At 48.1% G+C, this 22463-nt stretch overlaps 1 protein-coding gene across 4 annotated transcripts in view; it reads right to left on the bottom strand.

The window, feature by feature from the left end:
- TBC1D22A (TBC1 domain family member 22A) overlaps nt 1-22463 on the bottom strand; it is a 320415-nt gene that overhangs the window by 178294 nt on the left and 119658 nt on the right. For all 4 annotated transcript variants that reach the window (XM_042948144.1, XM_042948145.1, XM_042948147.1 and 1 more), the window contains one exon: nt 20971-21085. In XM_042948144.1, the coding sequence (XP_042804078.1) occupies nt 20971-21085 (115 nt within the window). The remainder of the gene's footprint in view (nt 1-20970; nt 21086-22463) is intronic.

Raw genomic sequence — 22463 nt, 5'->3', positions numbered from 1 at the left:
TATTTATGCGCCTGGGTGGCTCAGTCTGTTAAGCATCTGACTTGATTTCAGCCCAGGTCATGATCTCAGCGTTCGTGAGTCTGAGCCACAATCTCACGCTTTATGAGCTGGAGCTGTGCGTCGGGCTCTGTACAGAGCAGAGCCTGGTTGGAATTCTCTGTCTGCCTCTCTCTCTCTTTCTCTCTCAAATAAACGTTTAAAAATAAACAAATTTTTTAAAGAATTTGAAGTTTCTACATTGTTCGCAATGACAGTGAAAAAGCAGAAACCACACAGATGCTCGGCGACACAAAACTGCCAACCAAGCTATGCTATCCCCTCTCACGGGAACAAGGGCCCCCCTACGGTCTGAAGGTCTCTGCCCCCCTAAAATTCACACGTTGAATCCCGGCCCCCAGAGATGAAGGTGTTAGGGGCTGAGGCCTCTGGGGGGGGCGCTTAGGTCACAAGGAAGGGGCCCCCACGAATGGGATCAGTGTTCTACAAGGCCCCACAGAGCGCCCTTGTCCTGCCACCACGGGAGGACACGGCGAGGAGAGAGGACGTCGGCTGGCAAGCAGGGAGAGAAGCCTGCACCGGAAGGGAGACGCTCTGGCACTCTGATCGCACACGTCCAGCCTCCACAACTATGAGAAATACATTTCTGTCGCCGGAAGTTCCCCACTGCTATTTTGTCATCACAACCCAGACAGACGACGACAGGGCCTCTCTACTCTCTCTTTAAAGAGCCTTCTGAGAATCAACTCACATACCACACAACACAGCCGCTTCACGTGGTTTGTAGTCAGTTTGCTAAACTGTGCGACCGTCACACCTACTTTTAGAACGTTTTCCACCAGGTACCCATTAAAAGTCAATCCCGCCCCCCCCCCATCCTGTCCCCGAGACACAAGCCACCACGTGTCTACGTTCTATCAATTTGCTACTCCGAACATCTCCCGTCAGTGGACTCCTGCTCTGTGTGGACCCTGTCAGGCGGGCTCACGGAGCAGGCTGTGCTCAGGCTCACCCGCGTTCCAGCTCGAGTCGCTGCCTCCTGCTTTTCTCCTGCTCAGTGAGGGTGCACAGCCCGGGCGGATCGCCCTCCGCTGACGCGCTCATCAGCTGATGAACGCCGCGGCTGGTTTCTCGTTTCCGTCGGCTGTAACGAACGATGCTCTCATGAGACCGTCTGGGCCGGTCACAGGGCGACTTTCCGCCCCACTCCTCGATGAAATGTCCCCCTGTGTGCCAGAGAGGCTACACCAGCCTCGCGCTCCCTTCCACGACACAAGAGACTTCTGATTCCTCCACATCCTGACCAACATCTGCCATTGTTTCTCTTTGTGATTCTAGCCACCCTGGTGGGTATGAAATGGCATGTGTATCTCTCTCTCTCTCTCACTCTGGTGTGACTTCCAGTCCCCAAAGACGAACGATGCCAAGCATCTCTTCATGTGCTTGTTGGCCATTTACGTATCTTCTTTGGAGAAACGTCTATTCAAATACGTTGCTCGTGTTTTAACTGGATTCTTCTCTTACTGAGTTATGAGTTCCTTGTTATGTTATTACAGATTCAAGTCTCCTATCAAATAGACGACTGGCTAATATTTTCTACCATTCTGAAGAGGTCTTTTCACTTTCTTTGAGAGTACTGTTTACAAGCACGAAAGTGTTCATTCTGGTGTGGTCCAAATGCTGGCACTTCTGTTTAGTCGCTTTGCTCTTGGTGTCGTGTCGAAGAAGCCATGACCCAACAAGGTTATGAAGATCTACTCCTACGTTTTCTCATAAGTTTTGAGGCACTGGCTCTTTCACGTAGGTCTACGATTCATTTTGTCTTCGTATAGGGTGAGAGGCAGGAACGGAACTTTGTTTTTTCTTTTTTTGAAAGTAGAGATCTGGCCGTCCCCACGACATTTGTTGAAAAACACCATCTCCCCCATTTAATTGCCTTGGCATCCTTGTCAAAAATCAACTGACCACGAATCCGAAGGTTTATTTCCAGACTTTCAATTCTTTTCCATTAATCTACTTGTTCATTCATATGCCAGGATGACACTTTCTTGATTACGGTAGCTTTGTAGTAAGTTTTGATATCAGTAACTTTTTTTTCAATGTTTATTTTTGAGAGAGACAGAGCATGAGCAGGAGAGGGGCAGAGAGAGAGGAAGACACTGAATCCGAAGCAGGCTCCAGGCTCCGAGCTGTCGGCACAGAGCCTGACGCAGGGCTTGAACTCACAAACAGTGAGTTGATGACCTAGCCGAAGTTGGATGCTAACCTGACTGAGCCACCCAGGTACCCCTCGATATCGGTAACTTTGCTTCAGTATTGTTTTGGCTATTCTGGGTCCCTTAAATTTCCATATAAGTTTAAAGATAACTTTGTCATTTTCTGCTAAAAAGCCACTATGGTCTTGACACGGATTACATTGAACCTCTGCATCAGTTTGGGGACGACAGCCACCTTAACACTGTTATGGTTCCCACCTAGGAATGTGGGATGTCTGTCCATTTACTTGAACCTTTAATAACTTATAACCGTGTTTTACGGTTTTCAAAGTACAAATCTTATACTTTTTTTTTCTAAATTAATACCTGTTTTATGCAACTTGATGCTAATGTAAATGAAATTGTTTTCATATTCTTATTTTGGATTTTACACTGCAAGTGTGTGGACATGTAACTGATTTTTATATTTTGATCTTGTATCCTCCAACCTTGCGGAACTCCTGTATTAGCTTCCATGGTTTCTTAGTGGGTTCCTTTGGATGTCCCACATACGAGATCTGTCATCTACAAAGAAAGGTAGTTATACTTCAAGTCCATTCTGGGTGCCTTTCGCTTCATATTCTTGCTGAACTGTGCGGGCCACACCCAGTACAACACGGAAGGGTAGTGGACAGTGCAGACCCCTCGACCTACTCCCCATCTCAGTCCTTCCCATTAACTGCGCTGTTAAGCGTGGGGTCTTCACGCATGCTATTTATTAGGAAGTTCTTCTTTTCCTAATTTGTTGAGAGTTTTTACCATGAAAGGGTGTTGAATTTGGTCAAATGCTGCTTCTGTCTCAACTGAGATGATTATGTGGCTTCTGTCCCTTACTCTCTTAATCCGGTGTATTACGTTCATTGATTTTTACATGGTAGACCAACGAAGCACTCCTAGGACAAATCCCAACTGGTTGTGATGCACAATTCTTTTATGATGTTGGTACATTCAGTGTGTCAGTATTTTGTTGAGGATAGTTACATTCACTTTTTTTTTTAATGACTTTATTTATTTTTGAGACAGACAGAGACAGAGCGTGAGCAGGGCAGGGGCAGAGAGAGAGGAAGACACAGAATCTGAAGCAGGCTCCGGGCTCCGAGCTGTCAGCACAGAGCCCGATGCGGGGCTCGAACCCACAGATCATGACCTGAGATCATGACCTGAGCCGAAGTCAGACGCTTAACCGACTGAGCCACCCAGGCACCCCTAGGATAGTTACATCCATCTTTAGAAGGGATATTGGTCTTTGGTTTTCTTTCCTTGTGACGTCTTTGTCTCATTTTGGTATCAAAATAATAGGAGCCTTCTGAAATGACGTGAAAAGTGTTCCCTCTCTTCTATTTTTGAAGAGTCTGTGAAGGGATGGTGTTAATTCTTTGTTAAATATTTGACAGAATTCACCACTGAAGTCATCTGGTCCTAGACTTTTCTTTGTGTGTGGTTTTTAAATTAGTAATTCAACCTCATATATACTGCTCTTATACACCAATACTAACATTGATAGACATAGTCACAGTCATAGTCACACACACACACACACACACACACACACACACACACACACATTGAGACAGAGAGAAAGCCAGATTTATTTTAAGGAATAGGCTCACATAATTATAGGGACTGGCAAGTCTGAAATTTTCAGGACAGGCCAGTGGGCTGGAAACTCAGACACATTCTATGTCTTAAGGAGAATTTCTTCTTCTTCATGAAATCTCAGTCTTCCCTGTCTTTGCTCTTAGCCCTCCAACTTATTAGGTGAAGCCTACCCATGTCAAGCAAGATAATTTGCTTTATTCAAATACTGCTAGTTGGGGGCACCTGGGTGGCTCAGTCAGTTGAGAGTCCGATTCCTGATTTCAGCTCAGGTCATGATCCCAGGGTCATGGGATCAAGCCCTGAGTCAGGCTCCATGCTGAGCATGGAACCAGCTTAAGATTCTCTCCCTCCCTCCTTTGGCCCCTCTCTGCAACTTGTGTGTGTGCACTCACCCGTTCTCTCTCTCTCTCTCTCTCTCTCTCTCTCTCTCTCCCTCTCCCTCTCTCCCTCACTATATAATTAAAAAAAAAAAAAAAAAAAAAACTACTAACTTGAATGTTAATCACATCTAAAATATACCTTCACAGTAGTGTCTACACTGGTGTTTACCCAAACAAGTGGGCACCACAGCCTAGTCAAGTTGGTACAAAGTTAACCATCACAGCCAATTTTGGTACTTTGTGTGTTTCTAGGCATATCTCTGTTACACCTACATCACCTAACCTGGAGAACTGTTTGGAGTACCCCCTCGATGCTCACTGTGTTTAAGACCACTCATGACCTGGGGAGGAGCCAAGGTGGCAGAACAGCATGGAAGTTTTTTGTGTGTCTCGCATCCATGAAATACAGCAGACGAAGAGTAAACCATCCTACACACCTAGAAAACTGATTGGAGGTTTAACACAACAATCTGCACAAATTGAACCACAGAACTCAGTAGGCACGTAGCGCAGAAAGGTGAACTTGGGGAGCGAGAAGGCACAGGAAGGGAGGTGCTTTTGTGGACAGAGAGAGGACAGAGACTGGGGACGGGGAAGAGGGAGAGAATACGGGAAAAGCACCCCTCCCCAAAAGCAGCTGGAGAGAAAGTGGAAAATTGCAAACAGTCGCAGGGACTACACTAAAACAGAAGAAAGGAAGGAGAAAGGAGAGGGTTTAAACTCCATTAAGACTACAAACAAAGGGAATGCAAACGCTGCAACTCCACAGCTCGATACCTGGCGGTGCTCTGGTGGGAAGGGCGAATCCCCAGGAAAAGAGTGGGGTCCGGGAGGTTCTCGAGCCACACGGGGAGAAGCGGTTCCACTGCTGGAAGGACATTTGGTGGAAACTGTTGAAACCACCTGGTCCCAGCAGACCCCAGAAGGCTGCCACATTCTCTGGTGCCAGAACAAGGTCGTTAAGGGTGAAGCCTGGTGCCAGATGTGTGTTGTGATTTCCCATAATCCCTGAAACGCTGCTGCTACACTGTCTCGTGAGCTTTTTCTGGGACGGGCTGGCACCTGGCCGCAGTCTCAGGGAACCGGCAGAAGCAGGGCCCAGAGGGCGTTCTTGGGTGCAGCCAACATTAGGCCATTGCTCACTCGGCCATTGCTGGGTGAGACCCTCCCGCAGAGGGGCAGAGCGGTTCAAGGCCGCAGTCCTTCGGAAGGAAGGGGCCGGGAAAAACAGCCGCGTCTGAGACAAAACTTGGGAGAGAGGTGCTGCCTGGGGCCGGGTTACAGAGAGTGAAGAAGTGGGAGGTGGACGAAAGTTGACAACAGAGGACCAGTGCTGACCTGGGAGAACAGACCGGGTGGCTGGGTGGCATCATTTTCACCGCTCCCGCGCATGCGCATAAGCACCTAGGAGCGCCACAACAATCCACCCCAGTAGGCTGGGAGCACCATCTAGTGGAGAGCGGAGCCATTACACTGAGCCCAGCCCAAGTGGGCCAACTTCGCTGTTCAAGAATACAAGTCTCACTGCCTGCTTACTTTATGGACTATAAAGCGCTACATAGACTGACTTCCAGGGGAAAATGAAGTAATTTCAGTCCTACTTCAATCTGTTAGCAGGTCCATCTATTCAATTTTCTTTTTCTCTTTTATACTTCTTTTCTTTTTCTTGAATACAGAAAGAGAAAACATTATTATCTTCAATATTTTTATTAAAAATATTTTTCTTTAATTTGTATTACTATATTTTTGATTTTTGTGTAAATTTTTTCAAATTCTGTTTTACTTCCATCATTTTATTTTAGTCTACTTCAGTGTATTCACCTTTTCAAATTTTCAAACGATTTCCTTTTTTTTCTTTTTCTCTCTTTTTTGTTTTTGTTTTTCTTTTTCTTGAATGCAGAAAGGGAAAAACTTCATTTTTACTTTCAATTTCTATTAAAAATGTTGTTCTCTAATTTTTTTACTATATTTTTTGCTTTTACGTAAATTTTCTCAAATTCTATTTTACTTGCATCATTTTATTTTAGTCTACTACAATGTATTCACTTTTCAAATTTCCAAACGATTTCCTTTTTTCGTTTTCTTTATCTTTTTTCTTCTTTGTTTCTTTTTTCTTGAATAAAGAAAAATTCATTTTTTTCATTTTTATTAAAAATATTTTCAATTTTTTTCTACTATATTCTTTACTTTTGTGTATATTTTTTCATATTCTATTTTACCCCATCATCTCATTTTAGTCTACTTCAGTGTATTCATTTTTTCAAATTCTCAAACGGTTTCTTTTTTTTTCTTTTCTCCCCCCCCCCCCATTTTTTTCTCTAATCTGTCAAACCACTTTCAACACCCAGACCAAAACACACCTAGGATCTACCATCATTTATTCTATTTTTGAATGTGTATATGTGTGTGTTTTTAACTTTTTAATCTTAATATTTTTTTTAATTTATATTTTTAATTTTAATTTTTCTCCCTCATTAATTCCTTTTCTCCCTTCAAAATGACAAAACGAAGGAATTCACCCCAAAAGAAAGAGCACAATGAAACGACAGCCAGGGATTTAACCAACACAGATACAAGCAAGATGTCTGAACCAGAATTTAGAATCATGAAAATAAGAATGCTAGCTGGAGTCGAAAATAGATTAGAATCCCTTTCTACAGAGATAAAAGAAGTAAAAAAAAAAAAAATAGAATGAAATTAAAAATGCTATAACTGAGCTGCAATCATGGATGGATGCAGCGCCAGCAAAGATGGATGAGGCAGAACAGAGAATCAGTGATATAGAGGACAAACTTACAGAGAATAATGAAGCAGAGAAAAAAGAGGGAGATTAAGGCAAAAGAGCACGACTTAAGAATTAGAGAAATCAGTGACTCATTAAAAAGGAACATCAGAATCATAGGGGTCCCAGAAGAGGAAGAGAGAGAAATAGGGGTGGAAGGTTATGGGAGCAAATCATAGCAGAAAACTTTCCGAAACCTGGGGAAAGACACAGATATCAAAATCCAGGAAGCACAGAGGACCCCCATTAGATTCAACAAAAACCAACCATCAACAAGGCATATCATAGTCAAATTCACAAAACACTCAGGCAAGGAGACAATCATGAAAGCAGCAAGGGAAAAACAGTCCCTAACCAACAAGGGAAGACAGATCAGGTTTGCGGCAGACCTATCCACAGAAACTCGTCAGGCCAGAAAAGAGTGGCAGGATATATTCAGTGTGCTGAATCAGAAAAATATGCAGCCAAGAATTCTTTATCCAGCAAGGCTGTCATTCAAAATAGAAGAACAGAGAAAAAGTTTCCCAGACAAACAAAAATTAAAGGAGTTTGTGACCACTAAACCAGCCCTGCAAGAAATTTTAAGGGGGACTCTCTGAGGGGAGAAAAGATGAAAAAAAAAATTTATATACATATATCTGTAGATATCTATAGATATATGTATATAAAATACATATATACACACATATACGCATATATACATATATACATATACATCTATAGATATCTATATGTATATACATACCAAAAGCAACAAAGATTAGAAAGGCCCAGAGGACACCACCAGAAACTCCAACTCTACAAGCATCATAATGGCAATAAATTCCTATCTTTCAGTCCTCACTCTAAATGTCAATGGACTCAATGCTCCAATCAAAAGACACAGGGTAACAAAATGGATAAGAAAACAAGATCCATCTATATGCTGTTTACAGGAGACCCACTTTAGACCTAAAGACACCTTCAGATTGAAAATAAGGGGATGGAGAACCATCTATCATGCTAATGGTCAACAAAAGAAAGCTGGAGTAGCCATACTTATATCAGACAATCTAGACTTTAATATAAAGACTGTATCAAGAGATGCAGAAGGGCATTGTATCATAATCAAGGGGTCTACAGGCCAAGAAGACCTAACAACTGCAAACATTTTTGAGCCAAATGTGCAGGTACCCAAATATATAAACCAATTAATCGCAAACATAAAGAAACTCATCGATAGTTATACCATAATAGTAGGAGACTTCAACACCCCACTCACAGCAATGGACAGATCATCTAATCAAAAAATCAACAAGGAAACAATGGCTTTGAATGACACACTGGACCAGATGGACTTAAGAGATATATTCAGAACATTTCATCCTAAAGCAGCAGAATATACATTTTTCTCCAATGCACATGGAACGTTCTCCAGAATAGACCATATACTGGGACACAAACGAGCCCTAAGTAAGCACAAAAAGATCGAGATCATACCGTGCATATTTTCAGACCACAACGCTATGAAACTTGAAATTAACCACAGAAAAAATTTGGAAACGAACAAATATTTGGAGACTAAAGAACATCCTACTAAAGAATGAATGGGCTAACCAAGAAGTTAAAGAGGAAATTAAAAAGTAGATGGAAGTCAATGAAAATGATAACACCACAACCCAAAACCTCTGCGACGCAGCAAAGGCTGTCATAGGAGGAAAGTATATAGCAATCCAGGCCTTCCTAAACAAGGAAGAAAGATCTCAGATACACAACCTAACCTTACACCTTAAGGAGCTGGAAAAAGAATAGCAAATAAAACCCAAAACCAGCAGAAGACAGGAAATAATAAAAGATTAGACAAGAAATTAATGCTATCGAAACCAAAAAAACAGTAGAACAGACCAATGAAACCAGAAGCTGGTTCTTTGAAAGAATTAACAAAATTGATAAACCACTAGCCAGTTTGATCAAAAAGAAAAAGGAAAGGACCCAAATAAATAAAATCAAGAATGAAAGAAGAGAGATCACAACAAACACAGCAGAAATAAAAACAATAGTAAGAGAATATTATGAGCAATTATATGCCAATAAAATGGGTAATCTGGAAGAAATGGACAAATTCCTAGAAACATATACACTACCAAAACTGAAACAGGAAGAAATAGAAAATTTGAACAGACCCAAAGCCAGTAAGGAATCAAATTAGTAATCAAAAATCTGCCAAAAAACAAGAATCCAGGGCCAGATGGCTTTCCAGGGGAATTCTACCAAACATTTAAGAAAGAGTTAACACCTATTCTCTTGAAGCTGCTCCAAAAAATAGAAATGGAAGGAAAATTTCCAAACTCTTTCTATGAAGCCAGCATTACCTTGATTCCAAAACCAGAGAGACCCCACTAAAAAGGAGAATTATAGACCGATTTCCCTGATGAACATGGATGCAAAAATCCTCAACAAGATAGTAGGCAACCAGCTCCAACAATGCTTTAAAAAAATTATTCACCACGACCAAGCGGGATTTATAACTGGGATGCAGGGCTGGTTCAATATCCGCAAAACAATGTGATTCATCACATCACTAAAAGAAAGGACAAGAACCATATGATCCTCTCAATAGATGCAGAGAAAGCATTTGACAAATTACAGCACCCTTTCTTGATAAAAACCCTCAAGAAAGTAGGGATAGAAGGAGCATACCTCGAGATCATAAAAGCCATATATGAACGACCCAATGCTAATATTCTCCTCAATGGGGAAAAACTGAGAGCTTTCCCCCTCAGGTCAGGAACAAGACAGGGATGTCCACTCTCACCACTGTTATTCAACATAGTATTGGAAGTCTTCGCCTCTGCAATCAGACAACACAAAGAAATAAAAGGCATCCAAATCAGCCAGGAGGAGGTCAAATTTTCACTCTTTGCAGATGACATGATACTCTACATGGAAAACCCAAAAGATTCCACCAAAAAACTGCTAAAATTGATTCATGAATTCAGCAAAGTTACAGATTATAAAAGCAATGCACAGAAATCGGTTGCATTCCTATACACCAACAATGAAGCGACAGAAAGAGAAATCAAGGAATCGATCCCATTTACAGTTGCACAAAAAACCATAAAATACCTAGGAATAAATCTAACCAAAGAGGTGAAAAATCTATATGCTGAAAACTATAGAAAGCTTATGAAAGAAATTGAAGAAGACACAAAAAAAATGAAAAAGATTCCATGGTCCTGGATAGGAAGAACAAATATTGTTAAAATGTCAATACTACCCGAAGCAATCTACATCTTCAATACAATCCCTATCAAAATAACACCAGCATTCTTCACAGAGCTACAACAAACAATGCTTAAATTTGTATGGAACCAGAAAAGACCCCGAATAGCCAAAGCAATCTTGAAAAAGAAAACCAAAGCAGGAGGCATCACAATCCCAGACTTCAAGCTATACTACAAAGCTGTAATCATCAATACAGTATGGTACTGGCACAAGAACAGATATTCAGATCAATGGAACAGAATAGAGAACCCAGAAATGGACCCACAAATGTATGGCCAACTAATCTTTGACAAAGCAGGAAAGAATATCCAATGGAATAGAGACAGTCTCTTCAGCAAGTGGTGCTGGGAAAACTGGACAGCGACATGTAGAAAAATGAACCTGGACCACTTTCTTACACAGACACAAAAATAAACTCAAAATGGATGAAAGACCTCAATGTAAGACAGGAAGCCATCAAAATCCTTGAGGAGAAAGCAGGCAAGAACCTATTTGATCTTGCCCACAGCAACTTCTTACTCAACATGTCTCCGGAGGCAAGGGAAACAAACACAAAAATGAACTGCTGGGACCTCACCAAGATAAAAGCTTCTGTACAGCGAAGGAAACAATCAGCAAAACTAACACTAACAACTCAGGCAACAACAGATGTTGGGCAAAGATGCAGAGAAAGGGGAACGCTTTGGTATTGCTGGTGGGAATGCAAGCTGGTGCAGCCACTCTGGAAAACAGTATGGAGGTTCCTCAAAAAACTAAAAACAGAACTACCCTACGACCCAGCAATTACACTACTAGGCATTTATCCATGGGATACAGGTGTGCTGTTTCGAAGGGACACACACACCCCAACGTTTACAGCAGCACTATCGACAATAGCCAAAGTATGGAAAGAGCCCAAATGTCCATCAATGGGTGAATGGATAAAGAAACTCATACACACACACAATGGAGTATTACTCGCTAATCAAAAAGAATGAAATCTTGCCATTTGCAACTCCGTGGATGGAACTGGAGGGTATTATGCTAAGTGAAATTAGAGAAAGACAAATATCATATGACTTCACTCTTATGAGAGCTTTATGAGACAAAACAGAGGATCGTAAGGGAAGGGAAACAAAAATAATATAAAAACAGGGAGGGGGACAAAGCATAAGAGACTCAAATATGGAGAACAAACTGAGGGTTGCTGGAGGGGGGTGTGGGAGGGGGGATGGGCTAAATGGGCAAGGGGCACTAAGGAATCGACTCCTGAAATCATTGTTGCACTAGATGCTAACTAATTTGGATGTAAGTTTTAAAAAATAAAAAATCAAATAAAAAAATAAAAATTAAATTAAATTAAGTTTTTAAAAAGACCACTCATGACCTTAGCGGTACAAGTCCTTCTGTTCTTCTCGGCCAGTCTAGCCAACAGTATGCCCACTTTGTGGATATTTCTGGATCTTCCCAAAACTTTGGTTTGGGGTTGATCGTCTCCACTGTTTTTCTAGTCTTCACATATTTCTGCTCTAGTCTTTGTTTCCTTCCATTTGTTTCAGCGTGTTTGCGCTTCTTTTCATGCTTTCTAAAATTAAAGAGTTAAGGTCGTGCTTTGAGATGTTCTTTCTAATATAGTCACTTAGAGCCACAGGTTCTCTTGAAGCCCAACTGTCGCCACGTCCTGTACGTCTGTGTCTTCATTTTCATTCATCTCAGACGTGCTTCAAAGTTCCCTTATGATCTCTTTTCTGACACACTGCTTATTCCCATGTCAGTCTCTTCACACTGCCCGCTGTTACTGACACCCGAGTGTCCCTAAGGTCAGAGAGCGCTCTCGGTAGGACCCCCATCCTCTCCAACATCCCGAGGCTCGCTCTATGGCCCGGCACGTGGTCTGTTCCGCGTGCGCCTGAGAAGGGTGTGTGTCCTGCCGCTGTTAGGTCTAGCGGGAGTCCGGTTTGCTCGTGTTCCTCCTAGCTGCTGGCTGACCTTCTGTCCCGTTCCCCACCCATTACTGAAAGTCGTGTGTTCCTACTTGTGAAAAGGACACTTCAAACAAAGTTGAGTGACTTTGGAAAATGCTTAGATATGAAGCAAAAAGCAATATTAAAATGTGCACGCATAACATAACTGCCACCGTGTAAAAAAAGGACGCTGACAAGAAGACCATAAAGAAATTAGCAAATGTCCCAGTGACAGCTTCTGGGACGTGGACCCACACTGTTACTGAGTTTTCTAACTTCTGACAAGAAATCCATTAATTTATCAACATGTTTCTACATAGAAAATAGGACTCCACATGAGTCACAGGCTCTGCAAGGACCTGGCACCTGATCGTCACCGCAGGGGCCGCAAAACGCACACCCTCCCCTTTCCGGGACTAACAGCCTGGTTCCCGGGCCCCCTGCCCCCACATGGAACCAGAACTGCCACAGGAAACCCCATCTTCAGACGGTTTCTGGGAACAACTGAGGACACAAGGTACCCGAGCCACGACGAACACTTAAGGAAGCCAGGCAGGAGGCGCGCCTCGCAGCCGCTCCGGTTCACGGAACGTGTGGAGAAACCGAAGTGCGAGGAGACCAGACTCAAATGCAAACAAGGGAAGCCAGGGCGACGATTTCCAAAACTAATTCAGTAGCAGCAACTTTCTCCCCATCGTCACTACAGCCCAGTTCACACCCTGAGAGTGGAAACAGGCAAGAGGATGGCCACACCGCTACCGCTCAGTGAGTCGCAAACCCCACGTGTCCCGGGCGGCTGTGGGGACTCGCTTCCCGGCCGCTGTCCGCGAGGTCCAGCCCCACGCACCCTGGTCCCCTCGAAGCGCGTGCTGAACCTCTTCTCCGGGAAAAACTAACAGGCTGAAAAACCACCTATACTTCTGAGATTCTGACTTACATATGGGAATATAAAAATACACGTTCTCAATATTCTTAAGTAAATACACTGTCTATTCCAGTTCCTTCCCACACTTGCTTTAATTTCTTTTAAGAGAAGACGACATACAAAATCAAGCTGATCAGAGCTTACAAGTGCTGACACTAAGAACCAAGTGACAAACACGCCTCACCGTCCAAGACGCCGCCCGCCCGTTGTTCCCGCGGGACCCAATCCGTAAGCAACCAGCCTGAGTGTCCATCCGATGTGCCAGAACCGTTTCCAAACATAACAGCACAGATGTTGGGGGGGGGGGGGGGGGGTGATGCTGCTTGGGTTTTGCTGCTTGGGTTTTGCTCTGCTGCAAACACTTCAACTAAATGTGCTTAAACTGCACAAGGCAAGGTGAGGCGATGGTTCTTAATTTTAAATCAAATTTGACGTTTTCTGTTGAAAGGAATATGACGGTTGCAGCTTGAAAAAACACAGGCTGTACTTTAAAATTACACCATGCCCGGAGGGAAACAGCCTAAGAAAAAAAAAAGTCCAACAACAGTAGAAGGGTTTCATGAATTATGTCGTATTATCTCAATAGAATATTATGTGCGAGAGGTAGAAATGATCTTTACAAAGATTTCTTAATACTATAAGGGAAAGCTCATTGTGAGGTTAAATGGGGAAAAAGCACAAAACAGAATTTTATATACAATATAGTCTTGACTACGCAATTACAAGGCACAGAAAAAAGAGGAACGACACCCAAACAGCCGGTACCCCGGAGGGCCGATGCAGGCCGGTCCCATCCCGTGCTCGCCCGCTAGGGACACACACAGGCACAGGAACCACGGAAATCAGTAACAAGCCACCATCAGGGGCGCAACCCAGAGGTCAGGTGGAAAAACACAGCTCAGGCTCATGGCCAGGGGAGCCCTACCCCCGCCCCCCCGGGCAGATCCAGCAGGACCCACATGTGGACCCACACCTAGAGGGAAAGACACTGGAGCCGAATCTGCTTCCCAACCAGCAGCCCAGGGAAGAGGCGCGGGCGGCCCCAAGGCCCAGCCGAGGACAGGAGGCGGCGTGCAGGAGGGCTCAGCACGGGAAGTCACTGAACAGCGGACACGGTGCCTCCACCGTGACTCCACAGAAGTGGGGCCCGGGCCGGTGCAAGACTCTCCCCGAGCCAAGCAGCGCCCCCTCCGGTGGGAGGGGTGAGTGCAGGGATGGAGCCCTCCCCGGCCCTCTTCCCCAGCCCTCCCTGCCCAGCCACAAAGAGACAGAGGCACAGGTTGCCCTTGTAGAGAAGAGCGGGTTTTCTAACTGCCCAACCAACGCACAGAACTCCCGCAGGGACCCGGCTCAATACGGGGCGTGCTGAACTTGCACTCTGTGCCAAGCACGGTGCCCAGAAGACACAGTCCCTGCTTCAAGGAGCCGAACCGACAGGGCTCCGAGGAGAGGAGACAGAACACGGCAGGGACTCCCAGTGGTCAGCGGGAGTAGGGGACATAGCGTAACGTCCACCGCATTTGATAAATAAAACGCAGTACCGGTGGCGGCAAGGACGTGGGCCCACGGGAACCCTCCCACGCTGGCGGGGGGGAGGGGGGTCTGTAGCCAAGAGAAACAAAAACACGTTCAGTCTAAAACCTGCACGCACAGGTTCACTGCAGCGTTATTCATAATAAGCAAAGAGAATAAAGAACGCAAACGTCTATCCGTGGAAATAGGGATAAACAAAATGTGTCCTATAGTATAAGGAGAGGTCATCTGACTATAAAAAGGCCTGAAGGACTGACGCATGGTACACGTGTGGACCTTGAACGTCCCACATCGTGCGATTCCATTTACACGAAGCGTCCAAAAGAGGCAACCTGCGTAGGCAGAAAGCAGATCAGCGTTCGCGCAGGGCTGGCGGAGGGGGCAGACGGGGAGCGGCCCCCGTCAGTATAGGATGCTGCAAATATTCTTAAATTGTGGTGATAGTTGCACTGTGCGAATATTCTAAATACCACTGAACTTTTCACTCAAGGTGGGTGAGTTTTGTAGTATTGAAACCATATTTCAATAAAGCTATTTTTTAAGTAGTAACAGTGACTGGGTGGGGGTCAGGGAACAGGAGTAACAGCAGTGACTGGGTGGGGGTCAGGAGCGGGTGGAAGCAGAGGACACAAGGAAAGTGGACCGCGGACGATCCTCGAAGCCAGAAGACGGTACGTGGAGCTCCCTCGAGCTAGTGTTCTGTGAGCTTCAGATGTGAACACTTTCCACGATGAAAAGTTCTCTGAAAGAAGGTTGGGGCAGGGGCGGGGGCAGGATGGGCGAAGGGGGTCAAAGGTACAAACGTCCAGCCACGAAATAAAGTCACAGGGACCACAGTTAACACTATGATGCGTTATCTGAAAGGTGCTATGCCAAGAGACGGAAAGATCTCATCGCCAGCAAAAGCGATTCTGGAACTGTCTGTGGTGACGGAGGCAAACAGACCCTCAGCGGACCACACAGATACCAAATCGCCGTGCCGCACACCGGAACCCGACACAGCGTCGCAGCTCAACTCCAGATCAATAAGACCAGCCGCCAGTTACCCAAGGACGTGACAGGCCCGTGGAGGACCCCGTCCAACGCTCCTGGTGAGGAGCTCCCGCTCGGCCACTCCCACGCGCAGGGCAGTCAACCTGTGTCCAGACCGACCGGCCACCGCTCTGCGGCCCAGTCTGGGCAGACCACCCTCACCGGCCAGCCCTTCGGTCAGTCCCCAGTCTGCACCTCTGTGGCACCGGAATCCACGGACCACTGCCCCCCTGAAACTGTCCCCTCCCTTGATTTGGGGGACACGTCGCCCCAGGCCTTCTTCCTGCCTCTAAAACCACTTCTTCCCTGATTCCACCACCGCCCCTTGTCCCTCGTGGCACACACATCCCCGCCTGTCCCGCTGCCCCTCCCGTCCCCTGCCCTCCAGAGGAGGACGGCGAGAGTCTCGCTCAGCAGCACCCCTGCAGCCAGCAGAGCCGTTTCGGGAAGGCCCTGGGAACGGACAGGCTCCACTGACAGGGCCCTTTGGCCTCTGGCCTGTGTCCTTCACCAGTTCCCCCTTTCTGTCCCCGGAACGTGGACCCAAGGAGGAAAGCCACGGGCCGAGACAGCGAAGGGACACGACAACTACAGCCGCAGCAGCACACTTCCTGGACACGCAGCACTCGCACCCGGGGCTCTGAGCTCTTCACATGGGAACTCGCTCGGGCCACACGGCAACCACGGCAATCGGTGCCGTTCCGTCCCCAGTTCCCGCGTCTACACAAAGGCCCCGTGCGGCGGGTGAGGGGCAGAAGCCGGCTCTGAACCCAGGCAGCCAGGTCTCCCTCATGGGAAAGAGCCGCAAACCTCCCCGCGGGACAGCAGGACGGCCGCCACGTTCAGGTCCCACGTGCGGCTCTGCCCCTGGAGAAGCACCTCCAGACCCGCGACGCTCAGCAGCCACGCCAGGGCAACGACTCCCAGTACCGCCACCAACGCAACCCTCTTTCCCACGCTCCAGACAGACGTGTCCTAGCCCACAGGCGTCGTCTCGCCTCTCAACCACCTGCTTCTGGGCTACAGCCTGTCCGGGACAATGACAGCCCATCCCCCTTGGTGCCCGGGACCCCGGGAACAGGCCAGACTTCTCCTCCCCTGCTCCAGTCACCCCCACGCCCTCTGCGTCACCCTCCTCACCGCCTCACGGGGCCGGCCCTGCCTTGGCCTGCCTCTGGGCCCGCTCCCGTCAGCCCGCGATGCCTCGCTGTGCGCCCTGTCCCGTCTTCTCTCAGCCTCACCCTACACCTGCCTTCCTCGGGGACCTGAACTAAGGCCAAAGCTGCAGTGACCTTCCAAAAGGTACAACAAGAACGTGTCCCGTGCTGTTTCAGGAGGGAGGCGAAACCCCTAGCAGGGGTGCGGGCTGGACAGCCCCGTGCACTCCGCCAGGCCTCTGGGTCACGGAGGCAGTCTGCAAGACCGGGCTCCCAGCCGTGGCTCAGACCTAGAACGGCTCACGCACGTGCGGCAAACCCAGCACTCATGCGCCTACGGCTTCTTACCCCTGAGGCTTCAACCCCTTAAATTCATAAATTCCCAAACCTTCCTGGCACAGAGCCCTCTTCCATGACTGACTGTTCTGAGCACATCATACACTCCGGTTGCAACACCCCACTCACGGGGAGCCCTTGGCTTTGGTGCCGCCTAAGCGTCTATATTTACCACGCTCCACGTCTGGAGGAGCCCTGCACCCTGCCACCCCTCCCTCCGAGATCATGAGAAGCCTCCTGACCTCCCCTCCCCCAACCTTCCTTCCTGAGGCTGACGGCACCTCCAGAGCCCGCCCAAGACGATGGGCCCATTCGAAGGTAGTCAAGGATCTGTTCCACGTTTGCTTGGAGAGGTTGTGGCCGGCGGGCGTGCCCGGGCACGCGTGTCTGTGTGTGCCTGCGTGAGCGTGCACACGTACGTGTGCTAAACTTGCATTTGGGGATGTGTAGCGTCTGAAAGTGGGACCAAACCGCCTTTCCCCAGGGGCGGGAGGTGCTCCGCAAGGAGACCTCAGCTGGTGGCATGGGTCTCTGATCCACCCCAGGGTGGCACTGACGGCCCCGTGAGACCAGTCAGGGCCACTGGACCACCTCCACGCCGTCCCATATGCAGGCTGCGCCTGCTTCCCCCCTTGCTTCCGGTTTTCCAGTGTTCCCTGAGCACTTCTTTCCTCTCTGCAAGTTGTTCCTGTCCCTCATCATCCTGGCCGGCCTCTTGATGAAGACGAACCGACCCTCTGCCAAGAACATCCAGGAAGCACTCGATCTACTTGATGAGCCCAGGTCCAAATCAGAGCCTGTCTGTCAGCCCCAGATGCGCGAGCTGCCGTTCACTTCCCATCCCTCTCTTTCAGGACCTGCAAAGTCAGGACGCATGCTGCTCCCCATGCCTGCTCCCTGCCTGGGACATCGCGGTCACTGGAGCTCTGTGTCAGATTCCCCTCCTCCCTCGTGAACCAGCAGGTGCACAGCGGGCCCGGAGCTGGGGACCCACAACAAACACTCCAGGGTAAAAGTCCAGCTCCTATCAGGCCTGGCAGTGCTGCCCGGCACAGCCTGAGGCCCCTGGACGGATCTCACACCAGAGGGCTTCTCATCCCCTCGGTTAACAGGGACCGTTTCCCAGAGTTCCGCTCAGAAGAGAGGAAGACCAGAGCAACACAGGCCCACCCCGAGAAATGAGTAAAGTGCAGCTTTTGGGAGGCGGTCACATGCGGCTACTCCCCATGCCACCGGCACTTCAAGAGTCTGACAGTCGTGTTAGAACAGGATGCTGACCCCAAAGTCCTGCTGGGACGCTCAGGAATCCAAGCCACAGGATCCTGTCACCAAGTTCCACCCTCGGAAGGAAAAATCTTAGCTTCAAGATATTCAGTAAGCGCAGTATCTAAGGTTTACCTGCTTAAAACCCCCCACAAGACAGCACACAACCCGCTGGCTGACGGTGTGCGCCCCCCAACCCGCCTGCGAGCACCCCAGAGCACCTCCCCATGGCCAGAGTGGACGAGGCCAGACAGGACCTGAGCACGGCACCCTTTAGCTGCATGCCACCGGGGGCTCGCCCGTGCTCCTGTACACTGGGACTCACCCAGACTTTCCAGTGTCCCCCCAGTGGCTCTGTCTGTCCTCAGTCACCACCGTCCCCAGATCATACCACTTCCTCCGGCCGCTCCACCGCACCCCCGCCACTCTCCCCACAGGACACCCTGCCCATCCCACAAGGCGCACTGGGAATGTCACCATCTGGGAGGGCTCCCCCGACCCCTAGCCTGCACCCCCTGGCACCTCGGGACGACATAAAGATCTGATCGTTTTCATTCGATGTCTTCGTGACGCATTTCAAACCTGTCTTCCAGCTGGAACCACGGGCTCCAAGGGGGCAGGGAACCGCATCCCTACCACCCCGCAGAGGGCCAGAAGGTGCCCGCGTGACACCGGTGACGTGGACGGACATGGTCTCCACACCCCGGTGCTCTGCACAAGACGAGCGCTGCGGCACACGCTCCGGGAAGGTCTCTGTGAATGGCCGCACTTCTGCCCAGGAGGCTGCTGGGCAGAGCTCCAGGCCACTCACACAGACATGAGGCTGTACACGGTAACGAGACGTGCGCTTGGACCGCCACGATGAACGCTCTCAAGCCTGGGCGGCAAGACCTAAAAGGACTCAAGTCCACCAATCGTATCTGAAAGCCAGGACCCAAAAGTCCAGTACGTGCACTTAACGACATGGTCAACTGCCAGAAATGAATGGTGTGTTTCACACAAGTATTCCAAAACCACCCTGTACATCCACTCAGCGTGTGCGTGTGCGTATGCTGGTGGGGGGAGGGCCGGTACAGGAAGGCAGGCACAGTCTCTCTGAGCTTAACTGAGGACACAAATTCCATTTTCCCCAGTTCCTCTCTCTTCCACACGATTATCCCATGTCCCTTCACCCTATCTCGCTGATAATTCAGGCAAATGCAGACAGGATCGCTCGGGTCTTAAGACACAAGTTGGTGGTAAAGTAGTTAAGACAAACTCACTTACCACATTAATTAAACGGTCTATTTAGCACAGAATATCAATTCTCTAATCACATCTCAGCTGAACTTCTTCTTTCAATTAACAACTCCGAGGTCTACCGACAGGTCCTACTGCTCTAGGATCATTAGGAACATTTTCATTATCTGTCAAATGAGGGAGTAAGAAGCAGGAAGGCGAGTGCTCTCTGCTCTCTGCAGCCGGCCTCTCCCCTACTTAAGAGATGATTAGGGAGGGAGCGGAGGCTGTTCTCATTAGTCGCTTAGCAATGGAAAGTCCTCCTATGCAATCAGCAACTCAAACAAAGTGTGAGAGGTTGCAATAAAATGCACTGAATGGGCACGTTTTCGTCCTGAGAGGATAATCCTTCCCGGCCAGACCTCATCTCTCAGAGCACAGCGACGACGAGCATCTGAAGCACACTGGAGACTGAAGTGGCTAAACACACAATCTCATAAAGACAGACAAACGTCAAGTCACGAGGGTTCGTGCGGGGACAAATTAAAATCGGTTTTAAGTAAAAACGCTATAACCAAACAGGAAATCCCTCCTTCGGTGTTTGTCTATTTCTTACCCACAGAGAAATTAAAACATCGATCCCGCACTTAGGTTCTAATCACGATTTTGTTTTTAACGTAACATATGTTCAAAGCAGGTTACATTACAGTTGGCCGCTGTAACATAAATGGGAGAAAAATACGCACACCTCAAAGAGAAACCCCATCACCCAACCTAGGTCTCCATTAAACCGGCTGATCTGCATGTCGTTAAACTTCCCATAAAACGAGCCGTCACTGGTAGATCAAAGGTAGAAAGGAGACAGTGTGCCGCAGAACGTGATGGAAGGGGGTCCACCCAGGTTTTGGCTTGTGAGCCGGACACTCGACTACCATCGTATCCCCTTGACCCGATCCACTCAAATGCACACCCTGAAAGGCGGTGCTCTGGCCATCAGAACAAAACCACACTGCTCAAAGAGATCGCGCTTCTCCTCACGTGTTATCAAAAAAGATCATGGCAATGATAAAAACTGCATCTTAACGTCTCCAGTAGTTAAGCAAGTGGATTTAGAGACTTGTTTTAAAGCTGGCAGAAATGAGAGAACTATTAGTCTCCATTATTAGCTGTCATTATAACGTTAACAGCAATTCTCAATATGGGTGTAATTACACACAGTGACACGGTAAGGCCCCCAAAGTTCATGGTCAATGCCTGTGAGAGAAAGCATCGTGATGTGGTCTTACCTATGTGTTCGCACATGAAGACGACAAAGAAAGGGGTGACGAGGTCATTGATCCCCTGAACATATCCACTGGCAGGGTGACGGATTGCCCAAATAAACAATATCCTTTCAAAAATCTGCAAGAAAATTGAACAGGTGGTGAAGCCAAAAGTAAACACGTCAGACACTTTAAAATGTATGCACATTCACTCAAAAGCTACACGGCCAATATTTCCCTGATATTAAAAATAAAAATGTTAAAAAATACTAATTCTTCTTGACTTTTTCATAAAATTCCAATTTATCTGAATATCTTACCGACTCACAAGCAACTGCCGTCTGTCGGCGACCCCCAGGCGCTGCCCTCCCGCACGAGCTGACTCTCACAGGGGACAGCTGGCCCTCCAGGCCCGTGGGCACAGGGGACACGTGGCTGCCCGGGACCGTCTCAGGGAGCACCCCCTTGGTGGTGTAGGGATGGGGAGGGTGGGGAGGGGGGGATGAGAAGCAGGTGCACGTTGGATGGATGGGTGACGGAGAGAAGGAAGGGAGTGTGGCAGGGAGGTGGGAGGGGAGAGGGAGTTGTGTGGGTGAATGCTCTGAATTTCCCACATAAGGCAAACACATCGTTCTAAATCAGGTAGAACTAACGTATAACATTATACTAGTTCCAGGTCTATAATATTTGAACGGTGACCCCATATTTGTAAATATTACAAAACACTCACCCATCAAGCCTGGTTAACGACCTGTCACCGTACATAGTTAGAAGTTTTTTTTTCTTGTAATAAGACTCCTAAGATCTCCTAGCATCTCTGACGTATGCAGCGCACTGGAACTGTAGACCCCACACTGCACATCACGTCCCGCGACTTCTTTTATTTTGAGCCCCTTCACCCATCTCGCCCGCCCCCATCCCCACCTCTGACAACCACGGATCCGTTCTCTGTATCCACGCGCTTGGTTTCGGGGATTTTTGTTTTAATAGATGTTTTCTTAACCCCTGGAAAGCGATCACCACCCGCGACGCCCTACCCCGGCAGCTGCCCCTCACACACACTCCCACGAGCCGTTCGAGGACCCAGGCCAAGGACACAGGAGGAGCTGAGCCCCCTCCCTCTCCTCACAGGAGAGAACTGCCGAACGGGCCTCATGCTACGAAGGCGTGGGGCGCAGGCACGACAAGCATGAGCCGCGTCGTTTCCAAACAAGTCGAGCCCGCAGAACAAGAACAAGCTTTGCCCCCAAGCAGGCAAACCCCTGTCCCGCCTGGACATCACTGACCTGGTGGTCTACGCCCCCAGGTGGGTAAGTTACCAAGCCAGTTCTGCAGCGGGGGGCCCGGGACCGGGACGGGGAAGTCTCCTCCCGCAGGGCCCACGGTCAGCGCGCAGCACAGCTGGCCCTGGAATCAGGGCCCACCCTGGGACGCCCCCCACGGGGCCCACTCCACGTAAGTGGAGGGGCACCTCGGCACGGAGCCCGTCACCCTGGGCAGCAGATAAATGTCTGCCG

The sequence above is a fragment of the Panthera leo genome, chromosome B4 (assembly GCF_018350215.1).
Source record: "Panthera leo isolate Ple1 chromosome B4, P.leo_Ple1_pat1.1, whole genome shotgun sequence".
In the NCBI taxonomy this organism is placed as follows: Eukaryota; Metazoa; Chordata; class Mammalia; order Carnivora; family Felidae; genus Panthera; species Panthera leo.
Note: the sequence above shows the minus strand (reverse complement) of the source record. Positions and strands in the feature narration are given on the sequence as shown.